The sequence below is a fragment of the Anas platyrhynchos genome, chromosome 2, assembly GCF_047663525.1.
Source record: "Anas platyrhynchos isolate ZD024472 breed Pekin duck chromosome 2, IASCAAS_PekinDuck_T2T, whole genome shotgun sequence".
In the NCBI taxonomy this organism is placed as follows: domain Eukaryota; kingdom Metazoa; phylum Chordata; class Aves; order Anseriformes; family Anatidae; genus Anas; species Anas platyrhynchos.
Window position 1 is genome coordinate 6,837,963 of NC_092588.1, and position 12,437 is coordinate 6,850,399.

The window sequence follows — 12,437 nt, forward strand, 5'->3', positions numbered from 1 at the left end:
TGAGTTAGTAAAAGTATTCTGATTATGCAATCACAGGCACTCCACAGCTTTCCTTTATTTTTTATGTTTTACTAAACACAAATTAAATTAGAACCCACTGTATGAAGATCTTTTCTCAATGTCACTCCTCAAGGAGGGGAAGTAAATGTAAGAATGATTTAATATAAAAACACTTGGGAAATTTAGGACCAGTTCTGTAACACTTTAATACTTGGAATTCTTTAATTTTCACATTCATAATCCCATACATGTGCAGTATTTTCAGCTGTTCAGTAAAGAAACAAATTTTAACAGATGTTGAGATATTTTCCTTCTTTGAGCATAGTCAACGTTGCTCAAACAATAGATATTTTTGCTTAGTTTTACAGTAGACATCTATTATTTTAAACTGTGAGTACCAAACTACTGAACACTTCAATATCCAGGTGTCCATCACAGAGCTATGCTTCCCACCTTTTCATCACTGTATCATTTAACTGCTTGAGAGGAAGGCAGACTTTGCATGGTGATCAAGATAGACTGGATCAACAGGCAGACCAACTCTACAGCATTCAGCAAGGTTAAATGCTGGGACCTACACTTGGATCATAACTACTCCAGGCAGTGGTATAGGCTTGTGGAAGAGTGGCTGGAAAGCTGCCCAGCAGAAAAGGACCTGAGGGTGCTGGCCATCGTGAGCTATGCAGCGTGCCCAGGTAGCCAAGAATGCTTAAGGCACCCTGGCCTGCATCAGAATTAACGTGGCCAGCAGGTCTAGGGCAGGGATTGTCCCCCTTGTATGCAGCACTGCTAAGACTGCATCTCAAACACTGTGTTCAGCTTTGGGTCCCTCACCACAAAAAAGACGAGTTGTCTGAGCATGCACAGAGAAGAGCCATGAAGCTCTTAAAGCTCGTTAAAGAGACAAGAAAATGAGACTTATGAGGAATGGCTGAGGGAATTAGGGTTTAGTATGGAGTTGAGGAGGCTCTCTACAGCTACCTGACAGGAGGCTGCAGCAAAGACTGTGTCAATCTCTTCTTAGGTGACAAGCATTAGAATGCAGAGAAACTGTCTCAAATCATGCCAGGGTAGGTTTAGATTGAACATGAAGAATTCCTTCACTGATGGGGTGGTCAAGTATTGGGACAGGCTGCCCTAGGAAGTAGTAGGGTCCCCATCCCTGGAGATATTTAAGAGATGGGGATGTGGCACTGAGGGATGCGATTTAATGATGGACTTGACAGGACAGGTTGATGGTTGGACTTGATGATCTTGAAGGTCTTTTTTTTAAAATGTGAATCACTGCTGAAGTATCACTCCCACATAAATTTTATTTCATATTCTTGTGTCAAGTAGTAATACATACATTCAAGTTTCAGAGGGTGGTGTTGTTTTTTTTTTCATAAATAGGGGATTTATCAAAAGATAAAATAAATAGAATACACTGAATATACGTGGCTTTATCAACATTTATAGATGCTTTTGGAGAACATTATATATGTGCTTCCAAAAATAAACTATTCTTCAAAAAACAGCTTATTGTAGACAGTATATAAAGAATGACTTAAATTTAATGAAGTGACCAACAAAGGACAATTGAATTTGTGAAAACATTACAGCAGTGATCCACATCACCTTGTATTACTTTTAATATAGACAGCAAATTCTAGCCTACAACTTCTGCAATAGCTTTATTTGTCCCTAGATGGAATGACAGGATCCTAAACCTGTATACATAGAAAAAATAATCAAAAGTAAATAGAACAAAATAAAGAACATGCATACTCATTCAGGAATACAGATATTTAGCTATTTCTTTTACCGGTCAGGTCAATTCCTGTATGTAGGCTTTATGAGAAATTCTTTTCAATTGATAAACCTGAGGGAAGATCTGTCCTGTTTTGTCAGAGAAGGCAAGTAATACTTAATAAAAAGTTGATGTTCAGCATAATCCCCACAGAAAATGACAAAAATGTTGTGATAGCATCTGAAGGTCATAATGTCTAGCAGTATTAGGAGGGAGGAAAAAAATATAAAAGGAGTCAGTAGTAGATGGAAAGAAACACGTCTAAGCCCAAGTTCCGTGATCTCCCCTGACCTCCCCAGAATAGTATTTGGCTGTAGAGTCATTAAAAAAAATTAAGGCAAAGAAGCCTTGAGCAATCCAGAAACACTGGAATAAAAATTATGCTGTCAAACCAAAACCACTAGGAGTTTACTTACTGTATACAGGAATACCTGCGTACAAGCTAGAATTTTGCATGAAAGCATGACAGATGTATTAATTGAAATTTTTGTATGCAACTGAACATTATATATAAAAAGTCATCTTAAAAGAAGGCACTTGTTAAGATGCATTATCTCCAGTTTCAAGATGTCTGATAAGGAGTAAGAAAAGGCATAAATTAGTATTTAAGAGAAACTGTTCAGGAATAACTTAATATAGAAAGGCTTGTGAACTCTAACACTTATCACATCCTTATTGGGATATGTCAAGTATCAAAGGCTGATACCTTAAAAATATTCTGCAGATTACAAACAGATTAAGATTGAGTCTTGTAGACTTAATTTTTCCAGTCTTCTCAGACTTTTGACTACTTTGAAGATATTCAAGTACAATTTCTTAATATGAAAGCTTTGCTTCAGTCTCTCCTACAGGTTTCAAGGATGCTTGTTATCCAAATTGTCTCATCATAAAACAAAGCCTTCCTCTAATGAAAATATTACTCACTGAAGTCACAGTCTGTGCTAAAAAGAATCAGAGCATTAGAACTGAGTTTGAGATCTCATCCCAACAGCTGTAGCCTCTCAGTAGCAACATTTTAAATCTCACTCAAGGAATCTTTTATGTTACAGTAGAACCTCAATTTCTGAGGGGAAAAAAAGACAAATTTAAAGAGAAGCTTTAAAGTAAGGACATAACCAACAGCCTTACAGTTTTCTTTAGAAAATAGAGGGACAAAAACAATTTTTAGCCGTCATCTCCAAGTCAAATGCTAACATTTAAATTTACCCTGAAGGTTCTTCAACAATATGCTAGTGCAACGAACTACAAATGACTTGGCTGAATAACAGCCTGCATGTCTTACATGCATGTTTGAAAACAATCTGAAATCTAGAGGATGGAATCATGTGTGAGAATTTTAATACTCTGAAAAAGTTAATGCATGTACTACATAATTAATAGTGGAAATTACATATGAGGAACTTTAGTGATAGATAAGGATGCAAGATCAGAGTAAACAACCATCTTCTGTATCAGAAAAATACTAGCTTAAGGACACATTAGAAACAAAACCATGAAACAAAACTGCAAGTGTCTGTACCAAGCCCTAACAGCATCTGTAGTAGACCTGTTACAGGTACCTATGGAAAAACTGAAAACAAGATATTTAACTGAAGTCTAACACACTTAATCTGAGCTAAAACACTTCAAAACATTTTGAAGTTTTAAAAGCTGAAATGTTAGTTTCAAGCTTGCATTAATAAAGAAACATAGCTACAGCTGAAGGAGAACAGTTTACCAGAGAAAACTGTTACACTTAGCTGCTGCAGTCACAATCTTTCTGTACTGTAACAAACTGTTATGCACTTTATTTAGTTTTGTTTTCACACTTCAGCACTCAAAGGAGTTGAAGCTGTCATCTCAGTACTTCAATGAAGATAGGGAATGCTAGAGTAAAAAGATCTCCTGTGTCAAGAAAAATAAGGCAAAAAGAAGCAGTAAACTTGTCTATTTCTGAATCAAACAAAAGCCACATTTTAAATGAAAAATGTTCCACTGAGATAAGCTGAAATCGCAAGTCTACCTCCAAAACACTTTTACATTTCTATAACACAACCCTGAAAGCCCACTATAACACAGTAAAAAATTGAATGTTTATGTTATTATGTATTATTGCATCATATATTATTCTAGAGAAATCACTATGAAATTCTTAAGTAAAAGCAGGACACTTTTTAGCAGTTTTTCAAAAGCTGTGAACTCCACAGGGTCAAGATGTAGCCTCTACACATACCTAAAGAGCAGGTGAAAGTTAGTAGTCATGTAAGTGCTCATAGTAAGCCTAAACATCTTTTATGATTCATGGTGTTTCTTAAACTGTACCTGCGAAGTTCCATAGGACAAGTTTCAGTTCACTGTTAATTCTTAATTCAGTCTAAACTGATTAGACTGGCTTTGAAGAATCAAGATAATTTCCCTTTGTTCTTATTTTGGGATATTTATTTCACATTTCTTACTACTGTACTTTGAGGTTTTTATTATTGTTAGCATTTGAAAGAATAAGCTTAGAATATACATACTCAAACAAGAGCCCACTGCAATTGAGATATTTACCTGGACAAAGCAGGAACCGGTACTCCTCTTGCACGAATAGATGGTTTTCCACGAACTACTGGAACTTCTGCATTTTCTGAACCACCATTCAAATAAGTCAATTCTTGAAGCTGTGCCTGTCTGATTTCATCATTGTAGTCCTATAACAGAGGGGGGGGGGGGGACAGAGGTAGAGAAAACAAATTGTTCAACCACTATACAAAGTTAGAATCAGCAAATGCCACTCCTAAAAAGGCTTCCTCCTAGTCAAACATCCCATTAAACAGTTTATTAAACACAAGAAAGTTACAGGCATATTATCCAGTCAAAATTTTCTGAAAGAATTCTATGTATTTATTGCAATTTTTGCTCAGGTCATGTTTTTCTTTTCTACTGATTACCTCCAGATACCTTTACCAGTTAAAACGATGAAGATGCTGTAAAGTAATAAGAAGAAATCAAGGTCCATATTCTGAGCTGAGATCTAGCCTATAGTTGTTTCAGATGGCTAGCTCACTAAAAGCAGGAAAAATCTACTGCCTTGCATTGCAAAGTAGTAGAGTGTACTGTTGAGAGCAGCCCTCATGAACAAGGAATAAATTATACACCTACACTTAAATTCAGGAGTTGAACAAATTTCATGTTTATTTTCTCACTACAAATGTGCACTCTTATTTCAAAAAAAAAAAAAGAGTTCCAAAATCTTCAGTTCTACAGTATGCAAGAGTGAGCAAGCTGAAGACATGATTTGTTTCTTACTTTGTACAAACCTTTCCCCAAGGTCTACAGAATAGAAAGCTGAAGTAATTTACATGGTATTAATAAGGTACTTCTCAAATACACACAAGTCTTTCCAGGGTACCTTGAGCCATCCTCCATGGCATATCACAGGAATAAAGTAAGTACCATAATGAACTCTTTAGAGCATATTTTCCTGTCACTTCTCCCCCACACTTAAAATGAGTCAAAGAATGAACCTGTCAAACAGGCAGGGTGAATCAAGAATGCTTTATTCAGCATCTATACATACATACTAAGTATCAAAATACTGATAAGTCCTCTAATAAGATTGAATAAGCCAATGCTTCTGATAAACACTCATCTTCTGCAAGCCCACCCATTTCAAATAATTTTAAGTACTACCTACTTTACAATTCTTTTATGAAACAACAGATCTTTATCAGAAATCTGATTACATTTATGCACTATGAAGGTACCAAAAAAACATGAGGCAGTCTTGCATCAGACAACTCATTCCAAAACATTGCATTGGAAGATTGGAATATTAATACTTCTATGAATTCAAAGATAATTATCCTTGAAACATTGCTTCCCCTAGACTTCCACAAATACTATAGTCTACAAATACTGTAGTATTCCTTTAGATGTCTTTAGATGTCATTTTTTTCCCCTTTAGATGCCATTTATGAAGATACCTACTAAATTAAGATGTGGCACTACTCAAATATTTTGCCATTTTTCAAGGCCCTGAAACTCACAACTGCCCCTTTAAGATCATTTTCTATTTAACATCTGCAACCAAGTGGCAAAGAAGAGGAAAAAAAAGCCTAGGAGATTGAATCAACTGTGCTGTTCCAAACTGCGTATCTGAAGATTTTTGAAAAGCAGATTCCATTATAAAATAGAGGTTGGACCCAGTACAGTTACACCACCACAAGGAGTAGACTAGAAAGAGGCAATGAGCAATATTCTGATCAACTACTGAACAGAAATGCTTTACTTTTGTACTTTGTTTTTGGACCAGATCTGGCAATAAAATTTTAAAAAAGTCTATGCAAAGTACAGAGTAAAGAATTTCTATCTTGAACTGAAATGTTACTGAACTGTTAAAACTGCACCACAAACACAATATTCAGCTAACAAAGTTCTGACATAGCATACTTCAAAGATGACCTTCTTAACATCTCCACAAGACATACTCCTCAGAATTAGACTCCTAGAAAAATACCTTTCACCATTATTTGATATCAATTTATTTTCTTAAAGATGTATAGTGGCAACCTAAGCCTGTTGAGTCCTTTTCCTTCCTGCAGCATAATACTAGATGTACCAGCAGCATTAGTTACAGACAAGGACTCCATCATGTAAAGGCACAGATCAGAAGAGAGGGTCCTTATCACAAATGCCAGAGGCAGCAGGAGGATACAGATTGATGGGCCTGGACAAGGAAATAACAATACAAGTAGCCACGATAAGCAACAGTGTTAATCCATTAGACTAAAATGGATTCTTTAATTAAAGCTAACAGATGGTCAATTTATGAATACCCTGCTGGAAACATTGCACTTCCAAGTTGCGGAGACAATCATCCCTTTTCTACACTTGGACACAGAAACCCCTCAGACTGCACTCCTCCCCTTTAGAGTTTAGGCAGAGGCAATGGTCAAATGCATTTCAGTCAAAGGCTGCTGGTGAACTTGAAACAAGCAAAGGTTTTCTCATTTTATGGACATTATCCATCTCGTCTTTCTTGACAACATTTTCTGAACATGGAGGATGTCTCCAGGTGCAGGACTTGACACTTTCTGTTAAACTCCATGAGATTCTTGACTGCCCACCTCTCGAGCATGTCCAAGTCCCTCTGGATGGCAGCAGGGCCCTCTGGTGAATCAGTCACTACTCCCACTGCACGCAGGATTGGGTGAGGGGAAGATGGAAGGCAGCAGGGCAAGGCTGAGCAGAAAATATCTAGCTTTTTGTCCATCTGACAGAATGAATTCTGGGATGGATTAATGCCAAGCACAACATCCACCAATCTAGCAGTCAGACAGTCTCTTGCCAGAATAAACAGACTACCTAATCTAAAGGAGAATGTAACAAAAGCCAGGTAAGAATCAAGGCAACTTGATAAGCACAGCCAAAAAAAAGTGTGTCAGAAGCTTTTATGTCTTGCTTTCAGTTATACACTGCTGCAGCTGCTGACCTTCAAGTAAGGGTGAGTAAGGGTGTTTGTTTGTGGATCCTGAAAGATTAGAGAAGCCTGTAGCATTTTTGCTTTACTCAGCTACAAGGATATTTTGTATTTTGCACTCTAGCATCAAATGTGATTGTATATTCAGCCTGGTTTGGGAACTGAAAAACTTCCACAATGTTCATGAGTCAGGATCAGCACCTAGTGTTAGAAGGCATAGTTAGCTTGTACTGTAAAGAACACAAATTAAGGTCAGGTACTGAGAGCAGGACTTCTTGCTTCAAAGAAAGCTGATAGTTTGCTAAGAAAGCCACAGCAGATCTTCCAGGAAATAAAATCAAATTGCATTGGCTGCACTTAACCCAATATTATTTCTAGAGGATACAAAGCCAGTCCTTATTGCTTCATGGAGTTACTGCCGCAAGGAAGGGGCAGAAAAGATTACAGCATTTAGAACCATTGTGATAAGATTACATTTGAAAAGCCAAAGGGAAATTAAGACAGTGTTGACTTGATCTCATATTTCAGGAGAGATTATGCAGTTCAGCTCAGTACAATAAAGGCAGCAATCAAAAAAGTGAGTAGGAAAAGTGTCTAACCAATAAATGGAATTGCTCATTATCAGACTAATTCTGCTGGCTTAATAGCAGTACAGTAGTAACTAGATTTTGATAAGCATATTTATTACGCCATTAGGTGAACTAAGCTCAATGAAGAAATAAGATCATGTGGACACCAGACATACATCCTGATTTTCAGTGAACGTAAAATGCGTTTCTTGTCAAATTGTGAGCATTTTTATCTAAAAAACAGATGTTTGCTCACTAGAGTAGACAATACAACTCCCTTATCTCATACTGAAAAGATATTTAAGGCTTCACACAATCATGAATCATGTAAATACAGTAACCAACATTACAGTCCAGCATTCCTACAAGTTCTGCTGGGTGTCCCTACATAATCAGTTCAGATGTCTGAACAGTGGTACGTTTATTTACCTCTCATATACATCAAAAAGTTATTTTTAACTTGTTCACAATTTTATGATGTAATGCTCAATTTAGCATTAAAAGAAATCACATTCGCAGAATGGTTGAGATTCGAAGGGAACTCTGGAAGTCATCTAGTCCAACTCCCCTGATCAAGCATAGACACCTACAGCTGGTTGTCCAAGACAATGTGCAGATGGCTTTTGACCATCTCCAAGACAGACTCTACAACCTCTGTGCAACTTATTTCAGTGCTCCATCACACATACAGTAAATAAGCTCTTCCTGATGTTCAGACAGATCCTCATGTGCTCCAGTTTGTGCCCATTGACTCTTTTTCTGAACTTTGAGCACCACTGAAAAGAGCCTGGTGCTGTTCTCTGTGTACCTTCCCTCCAGGTACATATGGACATTGATAAGATTCCCCCAATTTTCTTCTGCTTCTGGAAACTCAGTACATTCCTTTGGACTTGAACCGTCTTAAAACACACATTTTATAGTATATTTTGCATCAGGATATAGTCCTGAATAAAATTCCTGATTATCACTGCTTGCCATGTATTAGTTCATGTTATGAAGTACCCAGCATTTCATCTAGCTGGAGTCTGGAAATTTTATACAGAAGGGCACTGTGAGAAACAGCATCAAAACCTTTATTGAAATTTAAAATGATCACATCTAGTTTCCCTCATCCAACCTGGTTAATCTTGCCATAAAAAGAAATTTCCTTTGTGAACATGTTGGCTGTGACCAGTGTCCTGATTGTCTTTCAGTTGTTTCTCAGTAACTCCCACAATCTTCTCCATAATTTTACCAGGCACTGAGACAAGGCTGACAGACTAGTAGTTAGCAGGGTGTTCTTTCTTGCCCTTCTTGAAAACGTGGCCAACATTTACCCACTTCCAGTTGACTGGGAACTCTCCCAATTTGTAGAATCATAAAGGTTGGAAAAGACCTCCAAGATTATCTGGTCCAATGCCCAACCACTCTGAAACGTCTCATTCCAACCTAAACCTCCCCTGGCACACACAACTTGAGGCCCTTCCATCTAGTCCTATCACTAGGTATCTGTGAGAAGAGGCTGACCCCCAGCTCCCCACAGCTTTCTTTTGTTGTAGAGAGCAATAAAGTCTCCCCTGAGCCTCTTCTCCAGACTAAACAGCCCCAGTTCCCTCAGCCACTCCTAAGTTCTGTATTCCCAAGAATGTTGAAAAATTTAGAGAGGTCTTATGACATCAGCCAGCTCTTTGAGTACACTGGGATGAATTGGGCTTCACAAACTTACATGCATCCAACAGATCCCACACAACTTCAGAGTTGGCTGGGTGTTTGTTCCTCCAACTCAGGGCACATTTTTGTAAGAAACTAGTTTTCATTCAGGAAGAAGCAAGTCAGAACAAACAGCCAAGGAGCACACAGTCAACCTGAGTCACTTGGGGACTTCCAGTTTCATGGATCTAGACTAGTGCAATATAAAACCCCCAAAATATATATACACACTAGTGTTGTCAGGTCATCAGCACCAACTGCTTCACCCTGGAATAGAAATTGCAGCTGTACTCCTAAAAAGCTGTAGCAGCCATATAGCTGATACACACACCAACTGGTTCTTACACCTATACCAACTTACTCAACATCTGTGCTACTGTCACTCAGAGGTATACACCTTAGCAAAGTTCCCTTACTGAAGTTTCCCACATTTCCAGATCTGATACTTATCAAGAACACTAGTTGTATAACATTATCAGCACCTTATAAAAAGAAACCAAAAATCATTATACCTTGAGCATGTTTTGCTTTCTGCATTTGCTCATTTGATAACCAATACAACATTCACCATGGAACTAATCCAGTTAGGACCTCTGCACACAGTTAACACTACAAAACACAGTTTGGGCATTTGAGGTAAAGACTTCCATATTAACACATTTTTATAATTTGAGCTTAAATATTTTGTACATGACCAGTTAACAAGAATAACATAGCTCTTATTATCATGACATGAGACTTCATCCAGACAGTTACGCATTCATATAGTAGCTGCGTTATCAGAAGGAAAGGACTTATACACACCACTCTTTTGAAGGTTTTTCAAGTTAAAGCGAACGAAGCAAGATGTCCTGACCAATATCATACAGTAAGTTGATTTTAGAGACTAAAGAACAGTCTGGAGAAAACAGTTCTAACTCCAGTGACCTTTCTATAGAAAAATATCATAGTATACATGAATTAAAAATGATTTTTCTTGCAAGTATCAAAATATTAGGATAAGGACTTTAATGAACAATAAGATCAAACACTATGAATTAATTGTTCTGCAAAACTGCTACTTGGATCAAAGTCTAATAAAGGAACAAAAAATACTAACAGGGATGAGAAACTTCTTGATTTCTTCCAATGCATGTCCCATTCTGGCATACGCTTCTGCTGGTGGAGCAAAAACTTCAATTAAAACATGCAGATCATCATTTAGGTGGAAGTATTTTGCCTCTCCACTTTTTCTCAATTCTTCCTCCTGGGAGAACAGAAAAGAATTAGAGTTGTATTATGTTTAAAATTAGAAGGTAGGAAAACAAGTGTTAAAATTCCTTTGGAGACATTTGCACTTACTGTTTGCTCATGTTTAGACATCAACTAAAAATACAAAATTATATTTTCCTGACATATTTCAAACAATAACATTTACTAAAATATCAGAATATTATCAGTTTACTTAACACCATGCCTAGTAATCCACAGAATAGGCTTCAGCACTTTCTATCCACATACAGGAATGGCAATACAAGGGAGAAAACTTTTCCCCCCATGTTCAACAGTTTCACACAGAAGAGATTACAGAGAAACAAATAACATGAACTTTAAAGTTTCTTAAAAGGTCTTTAGAAACAGGTTTGTTCCAATATTCAATAAGAGCAAGTTTTTTTCACCAATATTTCCATCTTTGTTTCACAGCAATCCTCAAGTATTTTTCATTTATTTTCCTCACTGAGATAGTGATGGGTGCATTCCAAGAGAATAAACAAGAAGCTTTGCCAACAAGTTGAGGGAGGTGATTCTTCCCCCTCTTTACTCCACTCCCATGAGACACCACCTGGAGTACTTTATCCAGCTCTGGGACCCCCACCACATGACAGACATGGACTTGTTAGAGCAGGTCCAGGAGGGCCATAAAGATGATCATAGGGCTGGAACCTCTCTTATGAGGACAGGAGACATTTGGGGTTGTTTAGCCTAGAGAAGCAAATGTTTTGAAAAGTACTCATTGCAGCCTTTCAGTACATACAGATTGAGACACCTGGGCCTAAATAGGGCCCTGATTAGGGCCTCAATTGATAGGACAATTAGTGATACTCTAAACTACAACAGGGTTATGTTGCCTATTATGTGCCTATTCTCAAGTTAGAATAGACACAAGAAAGAAATATTTCACTCAAGAGTGGTGAGGCCCTGGCACAGGCTGCCCAGAGAAGCTGTGGATGCTCCATCCCTGGAGGTGCTCAAGGCCAAGCTGGATGGGGCTTTGGGCAACCTGGTCTGGTGGGGTGTCCCTGCCTATTGCAGGGATACCCTGCTTCTAGCCCAAACCATCTTCTCCAGACCACTGCTTTGAACATTACTGTACTTGAGCATAGCAAGGATGAAATTGCAAATGCTGGTTTTGGCACCTGGATTACTAAACAGAAAAAGCAGTATAGTCTGTTTACCTACTGTTCTCCTATAGGAGAAAATAGTTTCCATATTCAAGATCAAAGTATTATATCAAACAGGGCAAGAGTGATGGACTTCAATTTGGTATTTGACAAATAATGAAGTTTCAACTAGATTTTCTAATGAATGCATAACGTAGTCACATCTGAGAACTTCCCAGCCTTTCTGAACAGTAACTTAACACCAAATAATACACTGAAGAGAAGCCCAGAATTGAATACTGCTATTCCTTCTCATACAAAGAGAACTACATAGTTAATATTCTCTCATTTGCTTGTTCTTTGGACAAGTTTTAATATAGCTGTTCCAAAGTACTAACCCAGAACGTATTAAGATCAAGGCAAACAAAATTAAATCTGTTAGCGAAAGATGGTTGAAACAATTACCACAGATAATCCAAGCAAAGCTAGAAAAAAAATAATGTCTTAAGGTTTCTTTTCTATTAAGTTCTACATATGGAGTCTCCAGCTGGCTGAGCAGTGCCTCCAAAGAACTAGAGACAGATGCA

General features: G+C 37.6%; 1 protein-coding gene across 4 annotated transcripts in view; it reads right to left on the bottom strand.

The window, feature by feature from the left end:
* Window positions 1-12,437, bottom strand: part of KHDRBS3 (KH RNA binding domain containing, signal transduction associated 3) — a 91,665-nt gene that overhangs the window by 41,009 nt on the left and 38,219 nt on the right. For all 4 annotated transcript variants that reach the window (XR_003495860.3, XM_027452736.3, XM_027452735.3 and 1 more), the window contains exons 4-5: window positions 10,590-10,736; window positions 4,322-4,461 (exon numbers count right to left, since the gene is read on the bottom strand). Coding sequence is in view for 3 of the 4 variants with exons in the window: in XM_027452736.3 (XP_027308537.1) it covers window positions 4,322-4,461; window positions 10,590-10,736 (287 nt within the window). In the remaining variant the exon portion in view is untranslated. The remainder of the gene's footprint in view (window positions 1-4,321; window positions 4,462-10,589; window positions 10,737-12,437) is intronic.